This window comes from Mytilus trossulus, chromosome 3 (genome assembly GCF_036588685.1).
Source record: "Mytilus trossulus isolate FHL-02 chromosome 3, PNRI_Mtr1.1.1.hap1, whole genome shotgun sequence".
Classification (NCBI taxonomy): domain Eukaryota; kingdom Metazoa; phylum Mollusca; class Bivalvia; order Mytilida; family Mytilidae; genus Mytilus; species Mytilus trossulus.
Window position 1 is genome coordinate 43,456,048 of NC_086375.1, and position 13,243 is coordinate 43,469,290.

The following is a 13,243-nucleotide window of genomic DNA, read 5'->3' on the forward strand; positions in this document are numbered from 1 at the left end:
AAAATTATGACTTTCTGTATGTTTACTGGTCAAATAACAGCCTTCAAAATATAAAAATTTATTAGTGGTCTTGTAATTATTAGATACTTTAATTTCAATGCAAATAATCTGGACAACATCAACATAATTTTACACTTGATCCTAAAAGAAAAATGTAAAATGAGTACTTTTTTTACCATTTTTTTTTGTCTTAGATCTTGAATCTTGTCATTAATTATCATTTATGCTTGCTAGAAAGTGTTTTTTTGTCAGATATATATTATTTGTCTCTGTTGAATATATTCACAACTTTTGTAGATTGAAGATGATAAGGGAGGTTTACATATTAGTTTTGGCAAATTTAATACACTGCTATCCACATTCTGCTAAACTGATAGAAAGCTCACTTTGAGCAGCTGTATGTCTGAAATATTTTTTGAAATCACTCTGGTCTGAAGAACATTTTTTGTAGATGAGATAAAGCAGGCAAGTGTGCATCAGCTATAATATATTTTAGCAAAAGAGATGTACATCAACAATATATAAATGATATTCCCAATCTCTGCTGTTACAAAACACATTTTCGAATCAGTCACCATAAGGTTGGAAATAGTCTTGATGTTACAGGACAAACCCATGAAATTATTACAATAAGCATCACCACACTTGCAGATCCAGCCATTTAAAAAGGGGGGTCCAACTATATGTCCCCATTTAAATGCATTGATCGTCCAAAAAAGGGGGGTTCCAACCGCCAGAACCCTCCCCTGGATCTGCCACTGCCGCACCTCAAACTGTGTACAGGCAAATTTTGATGTCTTCTGCAAGCATTAAACTAACATTAAAAAAAGCCTACAGATTTCAATATATAATCACTATGAACTTTGCTTTGAAAAAATGTTTTTAACCAGTCCGTTCTCTCGTTGGTTTAATATAGATAATTTTGGGGGCTTCTGTCAGATCTTGGTAAGGGAGATAATCCACGGAAAACCGAAAATCAACACAAAAACTGCTGCCTCATGAAATATCCTCCCCATTTGCTAATTTACACTAGTCATGGACCAAAAAGCAAGAAAAACAATCCAGAAACTCATATTGAAACTAGACAATTCTTCAGAGAAAGATACATTCAACTGTCTAGTAGAAATCCGTAAAAATGTGCTGAAAACCAAAGAAGGGATAAGCTATCTGTTGAAAAACGGAGGTATCCCGAAGATTTTACAAATATTACAGAAAAGTGATACCGATAGCAAGAGTGTAGATGTCATTTTAAGTACACTGGGAAATTTATGTATGGACAATGATGCCAGAAATATGGTAAAATACCCTCTGTGCAGTGTGGTTATTTCCTATGAAAGTATAATTTAAGCACAGGGGCGTGTATCATAGATGTTTTGGGGCCAAATCACATGCCAGTCAACGGTTATGGCATATTTTTCCACCCTAAAACATCTATGATACTTCTGTCAATTATCACAATGTATAACACATATTATTGGGGGGGGGGGGGGGGGGGGGGGTACTGGGGCTTAAAAACATGATATTCCAAGGTCCCGAATTAAAACATAAATCAATCCTGAGATCCCCTATCCCAAAAGTGTCAATCCCCAAATCCCGAGCTTAAAAATACTTGATCCCGATGTCCTGAAAGGGTCTTTTCCCCCCTCCCTAGTTGACTTGCATATATTTCTACCCCAAAACATCTATGACTAATGAGGGGGATAGGACCTTTATCGGGACTCCGAGATCAGGTGTTTTTAAGCTCGGGATTTGGGATTGACCCTTCCACGATCAGAGTCGACTGGCATACATTTTTACTCGAAAACATCTGATCATGATGATACATGTACCTGCCCCTGTGTCTGCTATTAATGTATAACGCATACCAGTCAACTAGCATATATTTCCACCTGAATATATCTATGTCGGTACTAAATAATGAGAAATAGCTACTAGATATCACAGACGTGACAAGCACCTACATACATTTGCAATTACTACCAAAACACCAATTGTGTAACAAATATGATGGACAACTCATAATACCTACCTACATTGTACATCAGCTAAATGCTCCATCAAACATGTTAAAACACAATTATTAGTATTTTATGAAGTTATTCACAGCCTGAAGCTAATAATTATTACCATATCATTAGAAATAATATAACCAATCAACCGAAGAACAAGAACAAGCCACCCAATACTTACAGACACGCATTACACATGTATGAACTAAAAACAAAACATATTAATGTTAAATATTCCTCATACATGTACCATTATGCATTGGAACATGCTACAAATAGCCACAATACAGTTACCACAGATGACATCTCCAGAGCTCACCTTGTTGCAGGAAGTAGTCGGCAAAAGATTAGAATAGCATTACAAAATTTCATAATCATTAGGACTAACATTACACAAGGTGTTCTCTTTCAACGAATTGTAAACTAAATACCAAATGTAAATATTGTTAGCTTAAACACCTTATTGTAATATTCATACTATATTAGAATTTTTGGCTTTCAGAAGATAATTTGATACCAGGTAAATACATTTTGTACCACCCATGCACAACAATAAGTAATCTTCAGTAGCTGTTACTGAAAGAAAACATTTTCCCGGTAACCACTTTTTTCAAATTTAAATATGGGAGTTGCAGTACATCTGATATGATCTTTTTATATAAGGATAAGAAGCAAAGGTCTTTGTAGTGATACTTTAATGTTGACTTTCTATTTTTCTTGTAAAGGTAAAAACATATATTATTTATTTTTTATTTCTTATTCAGGTAAGAAGATCAAATGGCATAGAAATAATAGGTAAGGATTTGAAATATTTATATGGCCTTATATTAATACTTATGGCATCTGCTGTAAGTAACCTAAAACAAGTAAATTCAGTGATGTATTGAAAAACTTGTATATAGGTATAGACTGTATAGAGTAAGCACTAGTTTTAATTGAATAAAAGGTTTAATCTTGAATTTTAGAGATGAAATCAAGGTATGGCAATCTTTTGACTCAATGCTCAAAGATTTCTTAATCAAGTCTTGGTAATGATGTACACACACAAAATTTCCTCCTATCTATCATTTGCAAATGAAAATATAAAGCATACATGCCAACCCCTACTGAATATCTTAAATTTTCCTTTAACTCTAACATTTTCTTTTCTCTATGTCTGTCTATGATGAACATTGAAAACATTTCATTCCTAATCTGTAAGTAAAAGGATTGTCCCAGTTTGAGTCTTTAAAAACAAGTTGACATGTATGCTATAGAGTGATAACACTACTGTTTTTCTTTGACTATTGCATTTTTATCATGTGCATACAACTATTGATTTTTCTCAAAATAACTATTTACAATGAATATTCAATGAAAGCCCTTTTACTTCTCTGTTATAGCACATGCTTTCAGTGAATCAAAGACAGAAAGTATACAAAACAGATGTTCTAGGACCCTGGCAAATTTAGCTTTAACAAAGGAAAATATTGGTATCATTCTCAAAGCAGATGTTGCAGAAACCCTGGGAAAACTACTGGAATCTACAAAAAACAAAGAAAATATTCTGACATATAGCAGAACAGTAAGGTACAATAATGGATAAAATAAATATTAACATTTTATTTCATAGGGCACCACAGATTAGGGCCCTAGTTATCACTGTGTCTATTAGTCTGTCTGTCTGTTTGGCACTTTCAAACTCTTTAATTCCCTATTTATTTTGCAAATATTACAAATTTTGAAAAAAAAAATCATTTTTGCTCTTATTCAGTTTGAAAGTAGTATTTTATTCTGAAAACAGTTTAACATGTTAAAGGATAGAATTAAAAAGAAATATTCTTAAGTATTTTGTTAAGTGATTTTCTCATCACTTGGCGTCTGGTGTCTGTCATCTGTCATACGTCATTAACTTTGACAAAAATCTTCTCCACTGAAACTACTGGGCCAAATTAAACCAAAATTAACTGAACTTAGCCACAATCACCAATGGGGTTTCAACATATCAAGAAAGTCCTGCATCCAGAGGCGGGCTTAAGCCCACCCCCAAACAAAAATGTGCACTAGCTCAATGGAAATGGATGTCACACTAAATTTTGAAGCATATAAATGAACCAAAATCAAAAACATACAAGACATACAAAGCCAGAGGCTCCTGAAATGCAACAGAAGCCTAAAATGATGTCTGTCAGACACTATATAATTGACCAACACATTATAGAGAACAGTGCTAAAAGTGGTATGCCAAATTCCATTTTGATCCAGTTTGGCCATTATAAAGGCAGATACTTTACATGGAAATTTGTGTGATTGTGCTAGTGGGGCTTAGTGTCATATCAACAAATTTTCTTTTTTAGTGTTTTTTTTATGTCTATACAAGGATTTGTTTAGTGAAACACTTTACAAGTCCTATGTCTATATGATGTGTGAAAATATGAATGAATTAAAGATGTTAAATATGCAAAAGTAAAACTACATTCACATATAATTTTTGGTGTGTTCCATTTAATTAAACTGCTAAAAAGATTAATACACATGCTTTCAACTGAATTTTAGGTTGCTTGTTAGTCACAACAGACAGATGGAAAAACTTCTATTAGAAGATGTTGTCCGATATCTAGCAAAACACCTCAGTGAATCAGAGGAAGAAGTTAAGCTTTCTATATTAAGAACTATTCATGAGATTTCTGCTGTAAGGTAAGATTCCAATAGACTGATATAGAACTAACAGTATCATTGACAAGATTCCAATAGACTGATATAGAACTAACAGTATCATATTAAAGTTCATCAGGTCTTTGTAAGTGTCATTATTCTGGATAAACTAGCAACTGTGTTTGCTCCTTAGGTACTTAATTCCTTAATGTTTGCTGTGCTGATTATTAATTAGAAGAATTTGATTTATCATGTTTATCAAATAATTTGTGCAATATCACGACATATTTTTTCACCTCTCGCTCAACATGATTCTAATTTATAATCAGCACAGCAGTTTTAGGGGGACTGTCTCCATGTTGCATCAACACACCAATTAACTCAAATGACAGTGAGTATTAATTATTTTTATATATATTTGAAAACTACTTTTTATTCTATGAAAATAACGAAAAAATTTCAATACTTTTACAGTTTGTATTTAACTTGTTTTCTTTTTCAGCTGTTCTGTAGGTTTTGCCAGTCAGATTGTTAGTTCTGGTGCCCTGTCAGAAATACTGTCCCTAATGCTTCACAGTGATAGTAATGTAGTTAACCAGTCCATTACAGTGATAAATAGACTATCAAACCAGCCTAATTTTAGAGCCGGTTTGGGATCAGCTGGAGGAATAAAAATAATTCTTGATATTTTTCATGATAAAGAAAATTGTATTGACAAAACCACATTGCTAAATATTCTTTGCATTTGTTGCAAAGATGGTGTCAACAGAATTAAAATTCGTGACAATGAAATTTTGCAATTATTTTTGGAATGTCTTCAAAAGGATGAATACCATGTGCTATATGATAAAGTCATCAGTGCTTTACAATGCTTTCTATATGACGATCCAAGTATTACAGTTTTACTGGAACATGGTTTGATTAAAGTTCTGGTCAGTCATTTGCAAAGAATTGCCAAGTTTGAAAGTGTCGTCTGCCAAGCAGAAGATCTGATTCCAACTTTTATCACTAAAGACAAAATGAATGACGAAATTTTAAAAGAGCAAGAAATGTTTAAGAAATTGTATCAGTTTCCACATCAAGTTGATTCCAGATGCAATGGAAATGAAATAGAAAAGAAAACAATGGTTCAGTTAGACAAGGTGGAGGAAAAAAAAGAAAAACGTAAATCTGTTGTTTACAGCATTGACAGTCCATCCTACATTCCACATTCCTCATGGGATATTGACAAATATACCAAAGGTGAAAAATGTAAACAGGTTTTTGTGAAGAATGATACAGAATCTTCAGAATATAGTCCCATTAGTACTGTTTCATATTATTCACCAAAAAGTTACTCTGAAAGTACCGGAGAAAGTCCCACAAATTCTAGTCAGTATTCTTTAAGTCCATCCAAATCCTTGTTCAATAGTCCTGGTTGTTCATCATGGAGTGTTGGTGAAAGTACTCCAGAAAATTGGTTTTCTGTTTCAACTGTTAATAAAGATCCAAACTATGGCATGGTTTGTAGTATTCCATACTCCTGTGGAAGTCCAGAAAAATGTGAAAGTCCTATGGAGTCATCACCTATACCATTTCACCAAGATGAGGCAGAATTTTCAAGTTGTGAATCTGAGGATGATGAAATAGAAGATGAGGATTCTAAAGATAGAAATGACAAATCAGAGGACAGACAATGCAATGTTCTGTTATCAGACAATATCACACAAAAAAAGATGGAAGAGACTTTAGATATGAATGAAATCAAACACACTGTTGATAAAATTGATCAAAAATTAGAGAAGCTAAAAAGGGAGACAACTATGAAACAAATGACAGATGGAGGTAGTATAAGCCATACAAATACAAAGGATTCTGAAACAGGGACAAAAAGGACTAAGATGGCAGATGATGAAAGTGACATTGATATAGAAAACCCTTCAAAAAGAAGGAAACTTGTAACGTTTGAGGCTGATCAGAGATCGTCCAGACATGTTAAAGAAACTGAAAATCAAATATTGATATTGTTGTCACGTGTATCACAAATGAATGATCCTAGTCAACACATGGTTACCATAGAAACTGTCTGCTGCTTATTAGATTATTTACACAAGGTTGATGATTCACAACCAAGAGTAGCCAGAATTCTCTCCAGACTTGCCAAAAACCCTTTGTGCTTTGAGAAATTACTGAAAATGAAATTTATTATGTTGATTTATTACAAGTTATGCCTGTACAAATATGAAGATGAAATAAATAAGCTCTCTAAAACTGAAAACTGCATTCTTCAAACATCAAACATAAAGAGATGTACTGACAGAAGAAAATCGTCAGGATCTGATCACCATGGCTACAGAAATAATTCACAGTATTCTTTTCTTGATACACTAACTAAACTTTCCACCTCTGAAAACATTTCAAGTAATAAAAATGAAAGGAAAAGTTCTGTTGCTGACAGAGAAAAAAATACCATGACATCAACTGAGGAAAAGTCCTATTTTAATGCACAAGTTGGATTGACTTTATTACAAGATCTGTGTATCCAGGCAGACAGTCATTTTGGTAGAGGTGAAGTTGAAAGTTTGGTGTACAGACATCCAGACATAATTAGAGAATGGTTAGCTGTAGATGTGCTGTATATTTTATGGTAAGATTTTTAGGGTACTGCTAATTTCAATTACTGAAAATTCAGAAATTATTGCAATGTTTTAAGTATTGCGAAAAAAGGTGAAAGGTTTATAATGAGTCCCTACAACACATCAAAAAATCACACAGCCAGAAGCGGGCTTCAGTTGGCCGTAAAACAAAAATGTTCACTAGATCAGAATAAATGGATGTTACACTCAACTCTGAAAAACATAAATGAACCAAAATTTTAAAATAACCATGAGACATGAATATATGTTCCTTATGTTCCTTATATCTATATATAATCATGATAATTATCAAAAAAAAAATGGGGAAAATTTGACATGTAAATGCAATAAAAATGTACTGCACAAAGGGCTACTTCAATAAGCATAATTTAATTTTAATTCATTTCCATATATCAAGGACATATACGCCCTTGCATATATTGAATCAATTTTGATGACACAGCTTGGAGTGCGTGAAAAAAATTCTGCAATATTTGGTACATATCATCAATGTATCAAGCATGATCTTTCTAGTTTTCATCAATTTGAGTTTTATTGAAAAATCTGATATTCAATATTTGTATGTCATAAATATTTTACAAAAATTGTGTATTTTGGTTAAGAAAATTTCATACTTTACAGGTTGAGAGGCATGCATGGACACTACTTCCGACGAATGCATTTTTTGACGAAAATTTTTGATATTCTACAGAATAAAACAGTTAATACTCCTAAATGCCAAGCAGCACTTCAGGGTTTGGTTTTTCTGGGGAAGATGATCAATTTCCAAATGAAATGTGAAGATAAAAGTTTTAGAATGGAGTATGTTGTGCATGAATCGGAAGATTGTCTAGATATAGTTGATATTGTACCTGAATCAGAAGATTGTCTAAATGGGTTTGACATGGATATTAGCAAGGAATTTGAGGCATGTAAATTTGATGGCGCTGAGGTGTCACACGAAGTTGTATTTTTAGTTGAAAACCAGAAACTGATATGCTGTAGAAACTTACTGTCAGAATCATCACCATTGTTTACTGCTATGCTTCATGGGAAATTTTCAGAGGCCAATAAAAACGAAATTGTGATAGAAGATACGACATTTTACGCCTTCCGTTATTTGATACATTACTTGTATAAATGTACTGACAAATGTCATGTAACAGGTCACTTTTTAGTCTGTGATAAATCTATAGAAAATGTCTATCATTGTTTAGAAGTATTTTCATTGGCTATTAAATACCTGGTTTATAGACTACAAACATTCCTTCTACAAGTTATATCCAAGCATTTGATGACAGCTGAATCCTGTTGTCATGTCTTTGACTTTGCACTTTTGCATGATTTTTCTGATTTAGCAGACGACAGTGTTATTTGTGTGACAAAAAGGGGAAGTAATCTGGAAAGAATGAAAGGACTTTATAAGTTCATATATGGACAAAATAAAGAAGCTTTTCTGGTGACTCTTAAAGATTTATTTACAACTTCTCTCTAAGAGTTTTCTGCATTTATGTATTTGTACTATGAATTCATTTATTTTTGTGGGTACAATTTTTGTGGTTTGAGGAAAAATTATTTTGTTAACAATATTAGTATGAGAAAACATTAATGAGGTACATGTATTTAAAGGTTATTTCTAAACTACAGTATTAAAAAGGAATTTAATATGTATCTTTGCTATTGAGTTTCTCCAACCACTGATATTAACACAGAATAAATTATGCTTTTGATTACATGTACTTAAAACAATCAATGTTGGAGTTAAGAAAGAAAATCCATATTTTGAATTAAAATTAAAATACAAGTTTTAATTATTGTGATTTTACTGATGTCTCATTGAAATAAACTGTAATTTCTTGATATAAAGTTAAGTTTGGTTATTGATTTTCTAGGTCTTATTGTTATGTTTGCACTCATATATTTTTGAATGGCCAGAAATTCCATAATAGTGATTTTAAGGGACCAATAGATTATCAATGGTATTTTTTGTAGCATCTTAGGATATAAAGTGGTTACTTCCATATAAAAGAATTAGAGTACTTAATTCAAATGAATGAAATGTTTACTAATTTGATAAATGTATTTTGATTTGTTATGCTAAAAAGAATACATATATATATATATATACATGTATACAAAGTCTTAAATCTTATGGCTTCTCATTTTAAAACTACAATGTATCAACAAAAATTGTATGCAACATTGAGGTTATAAATCATGCAATTTGGGACCATTGAAGTATTACTTTTTATACAAACTTGGATATTTTAAACTAGTTTTTGAAACACTGTACTTTGGAATAGTATGCTGTAAATTCAGAAATTATTGTGTGCATTTATTAATGTGATTTTGTCTTTATAGACTTAAACGCAATTTTATTTTTTGTGATATTAAGAAAAATCATGTTTAATTCATATACAAATTTTAAAATGTGAGCTTGAAATAATAAGATTATAACCCTGTCACATTTAATTCAATTTTAAAACATTTCAATAATTTCTGAATTTTAATACAGTATATCAATGATCATTATGATCATAAATGTGGATATGAAAGATATTAGATCCTATGAAATATAAAAAAAAAATGAATGTGGGGGATTGAAATGTTTAAAGACATAATTTTATATGTCCTAGCTTAACTTTGTTATTGTTATATGAATCATGTTTATGCTTTAAAACAATTGTGATATTTTATTTTATTGTTACATACTAATTACACTGTTTATTAAAAAAATGAAATCTGGTCACAAATATGATTTGCCTTCTTCTTTTGACTACTGACATGCTGATGATCTGGACATTACATTTAGCAAAGTAGATTGTTGTGGAGCTCTCACACACGTGGTGGTTGCTTACAGTAACTTTTGTACAGAACACTTTTATAGAAAAAACATTAAAATAGTACGTTTATACATGATGCTTGCAATAAGTATTATCATAATGGCAGAGGTTATAATTGTTGTATGAATCATGACAAAAATCCTTAACAGACAAAAAAAAACTAAAGAAAAAGTACTTTTACTGCTGTTCCTCATCTTAACTTCATGATATATCCTTCAACACTTGGCAAAAGTTCACAACTTACTTCTAGTAAATGATGGCACAAGTTTGAAATATATTTGCCTATTCCACTTATTTTCCAAATCACTGTCCATTTAGATACCAAATTTGATTCACAGCAGGGATTTGTGTAACTTTTGTGTATGTGTGTTTGCTGGAGCACCCACATTGTCTTTAGTTTACAAATTGTGTCTCCATCTATTGTAAAAATGGAAGCTACCTGCTACTATTAATGTTCAGCTACACAATGAAAGATGGCATGCATGTTTTCAAACTCTTTATTCTAGTCTTTGGCCTCTGATTTGTGAAAGTTTGCTTTCTAAAAAAACATACAACTGCAGTTTTTGGCAAGTAGAAAATGTCTTAATAGAAAAGAAAGGATATGGGGTGTCCATTCATGCACAAAAGTAGTAAATGAACAGCTAAAGAGACAAAAAGCAAAGGAACTGAGTTTCTTGATGTTCTTCTTGTAGATCATAAAACTGAAGCTTTTACAAACGATACTGAAAAGTCAAGCTGACAAAATAAATAGTAATGTCATTGAACCAACTACTTACATGTATCTTAAATAAGGCAAGGTGAACACGTAGTGACATGGGCAAACGGTACTAAATCAAAAAGAAACAACGAAAATATAGTAAGCACTATTGTTAAATAAATGAACAATAAAGTGCAAAGCTGCTTCATTATTTCAAGTATGAAAGTAACCTATATTTCCAAAACTAATCATCATTACCTATATCTTTTTATACGACCGCAAAAATTGAAATTTTTTTCGTCCTATATTGCTATCGCGTTGGCGTCGTCGTCTGCGTCGTTGTCTTCTGAATACTTTTAGTTTTCGCACTCTAACTTTAGTAAAAGTGAATAGAAATCTATGAAATTTTAGCACAAGGTTTATGACCACAAAAGGAAGGTTGGGATTGATTTTAGGAGTTTTGTTCCCAATATTTTAGGAATTAGGGGCCAAAAAGGGCCCAAATAAGCATTTTCTTGGTTTTCACACAATAACTTTAGTTTAAAGTAGATAGAAATCTATAAAATTTTGACACAAGGTTTATGACCACAAAAGGAAGGTTGGGATTGATTTTGGGAGTTTTGGTTCCAACAGTTTAGGAATTCGGGGCCAAAAAAGGGCACAAATAGGCATTATTATTGGTTTTTGCACAATAACTTTAGTTTAAGTAAATAGAAATCAATGAAATTTAAACACAAGGTTTATGACCACAAAAGGAAGGCTGGTATTGATTTTGGGAGTTGAGGTCCCAACAGTTTAGGAATTAGGGGCCAAAAGGGACCCAAATAAGCAATTTTCTTGGTTTTCGCACCATAACTTTTATAGTATTAGTAAATAGAAATCTTTGAAATTTAAACACAAGGTTTATGACCATAAAAGGAAGGTTGGTAAAAATTTAACTTTGTTTGATTTCATCAAAAATTGAATAATTGGGGTTCTTTGATATGCTGAATCTAACTGTGTATGTAGATTCTTAATTTTTGGTCCGGTTTTCAAATTGGTCAACATTAAGGTCCAAAGGGTCCAAAATTAAACTTAGTTTGATTTTGACAAATAAAGAATCCTTGGGGTTTTTTGATATGCTGAATCTAAAAATGTACTTAGATTTTTTATTATTGGCCCAGTTTTCAAGTTGGTCCAAATCGGGGTCCAAAATTAAACTTGTTTGATTTCATCAAAAATTGGGAAAATGGGATTCTTTGACATGCCAAATCTAACTGTGTATGTAGATTCCTAATTTTTGGTCCTGTTTGTCAAATTGGTCTACATTAAATTCAAAAAGGGTCAAAAATTATACTTAGTCTGATTTTAACAAAAAATGAATTCTTGGGGTTCTTTGATATGCTGAATCCAAACATGTACTTAGATTTTTGATTATGGGCCCAGTTTTCAAGTTGGTCCAAATCAGGATCCAAAATTATTATATTAAGTATTGTGCAATAGCAAGAAATTTTCAATTGCACAGTACTCAGCAATAACAAGAAATCTTCAATTGCACAGTATTGTGCAATAGCAATAAATTTTCAATTGCACAGTATTGTGCAATAGCAAGAAATCTTCAATTGCACAGTATTGTGCAATAGCAATTATTTTCCATTGCACAGTATTGCGCAATAGCAAGAAATATCTAATTGCACAATATTGTGCAATAGCAAGAAATTTCAATTGGAGTTACCTTTCTTTGTCCAGAATAGTAGTTGAATCAACTTAAATCATTGTTTTATACAATATACAATGTATATTCACTTTTACTACGAACTGATAAATTAATACAATCTTTACCATTCAGTGATAGCAAGCACTTTTTTTACAATTTAATATTTTATGATGTATTTAAATGAGTAATTGTTGTTGAAAACTCCATTGGAAATTTGAATTGAGATCGGTTTTGGAATAAAGGAAAGGGGGATTGGAAAAACAATTGAGGGGGGTGGGTCAATTTTTCTCAATTGAAATTTCATAAATAAAAAGAAAATTTCTTCAAACATTTTTTAAGAGGATTAATATTCAACAGCACAGTGAATTGCTCAAAGGACAAAACTTTTTTTAAAGTTCATTAGACCACATTCATTCTGTGTTAGAAACCTATGCTGTGTCAACTATTTAATCACAATCCAAATTTAGAACTGAATCCAGCTTGAAAGTTGTGTCCATACTTGCCCCAACCATTCAGGGTTCAACCTCTGCGTTCGTATAAAGCTGCGCCCTGTGGAGCATCTGATTTGGTGATGAAATATGAGGAGCTCTCAGCTCTGTTCCTCCCTCTCTTTTTTTTTTTTTACATTTGACAATTACAACAAATTAGTAGTCAAATGAATTGCTATGTAATATGACAGCCTCTATGTTTTAATCTTGCACATATGATACTATTAATATATAATACTATATTCCCAGATTTGATGCAAA

At 31.9% G+C, this 13,243-nt stretch overlaps 1 protein-coding gene across 1 annotated transcript; it reads left to right on the forward strand.

The window, feature by feature from the left end:
* The first annotated feature begins 963 nt into the window (after positions 1–963).
* LOC134711542 (uncharacterized) lies at positions 964–9,231 on the forward strand. Its single transcript, XM_063572191.1, has 6 exons — positions 964–1,296; positions 2,774–2,804; positions 3,392–3,578; positions 4,545–4,685; positions 5,146–7,269; positions 7,901–9,231. The coding sequence occupies exons 1-6, from the start codon at positions 1,036–1,038 to the stop codon at positions 8,751–8,753; spliced, it is 3,597 nt and encodes a 1,198-aa protein (XP_063428261.1). The 5' UTR covers positions 964–1,035; the 3' UTR covers positions 8,754–9,231.
* Positions 9,232–13,243: the final 4,012 nt, after the last annotated feature.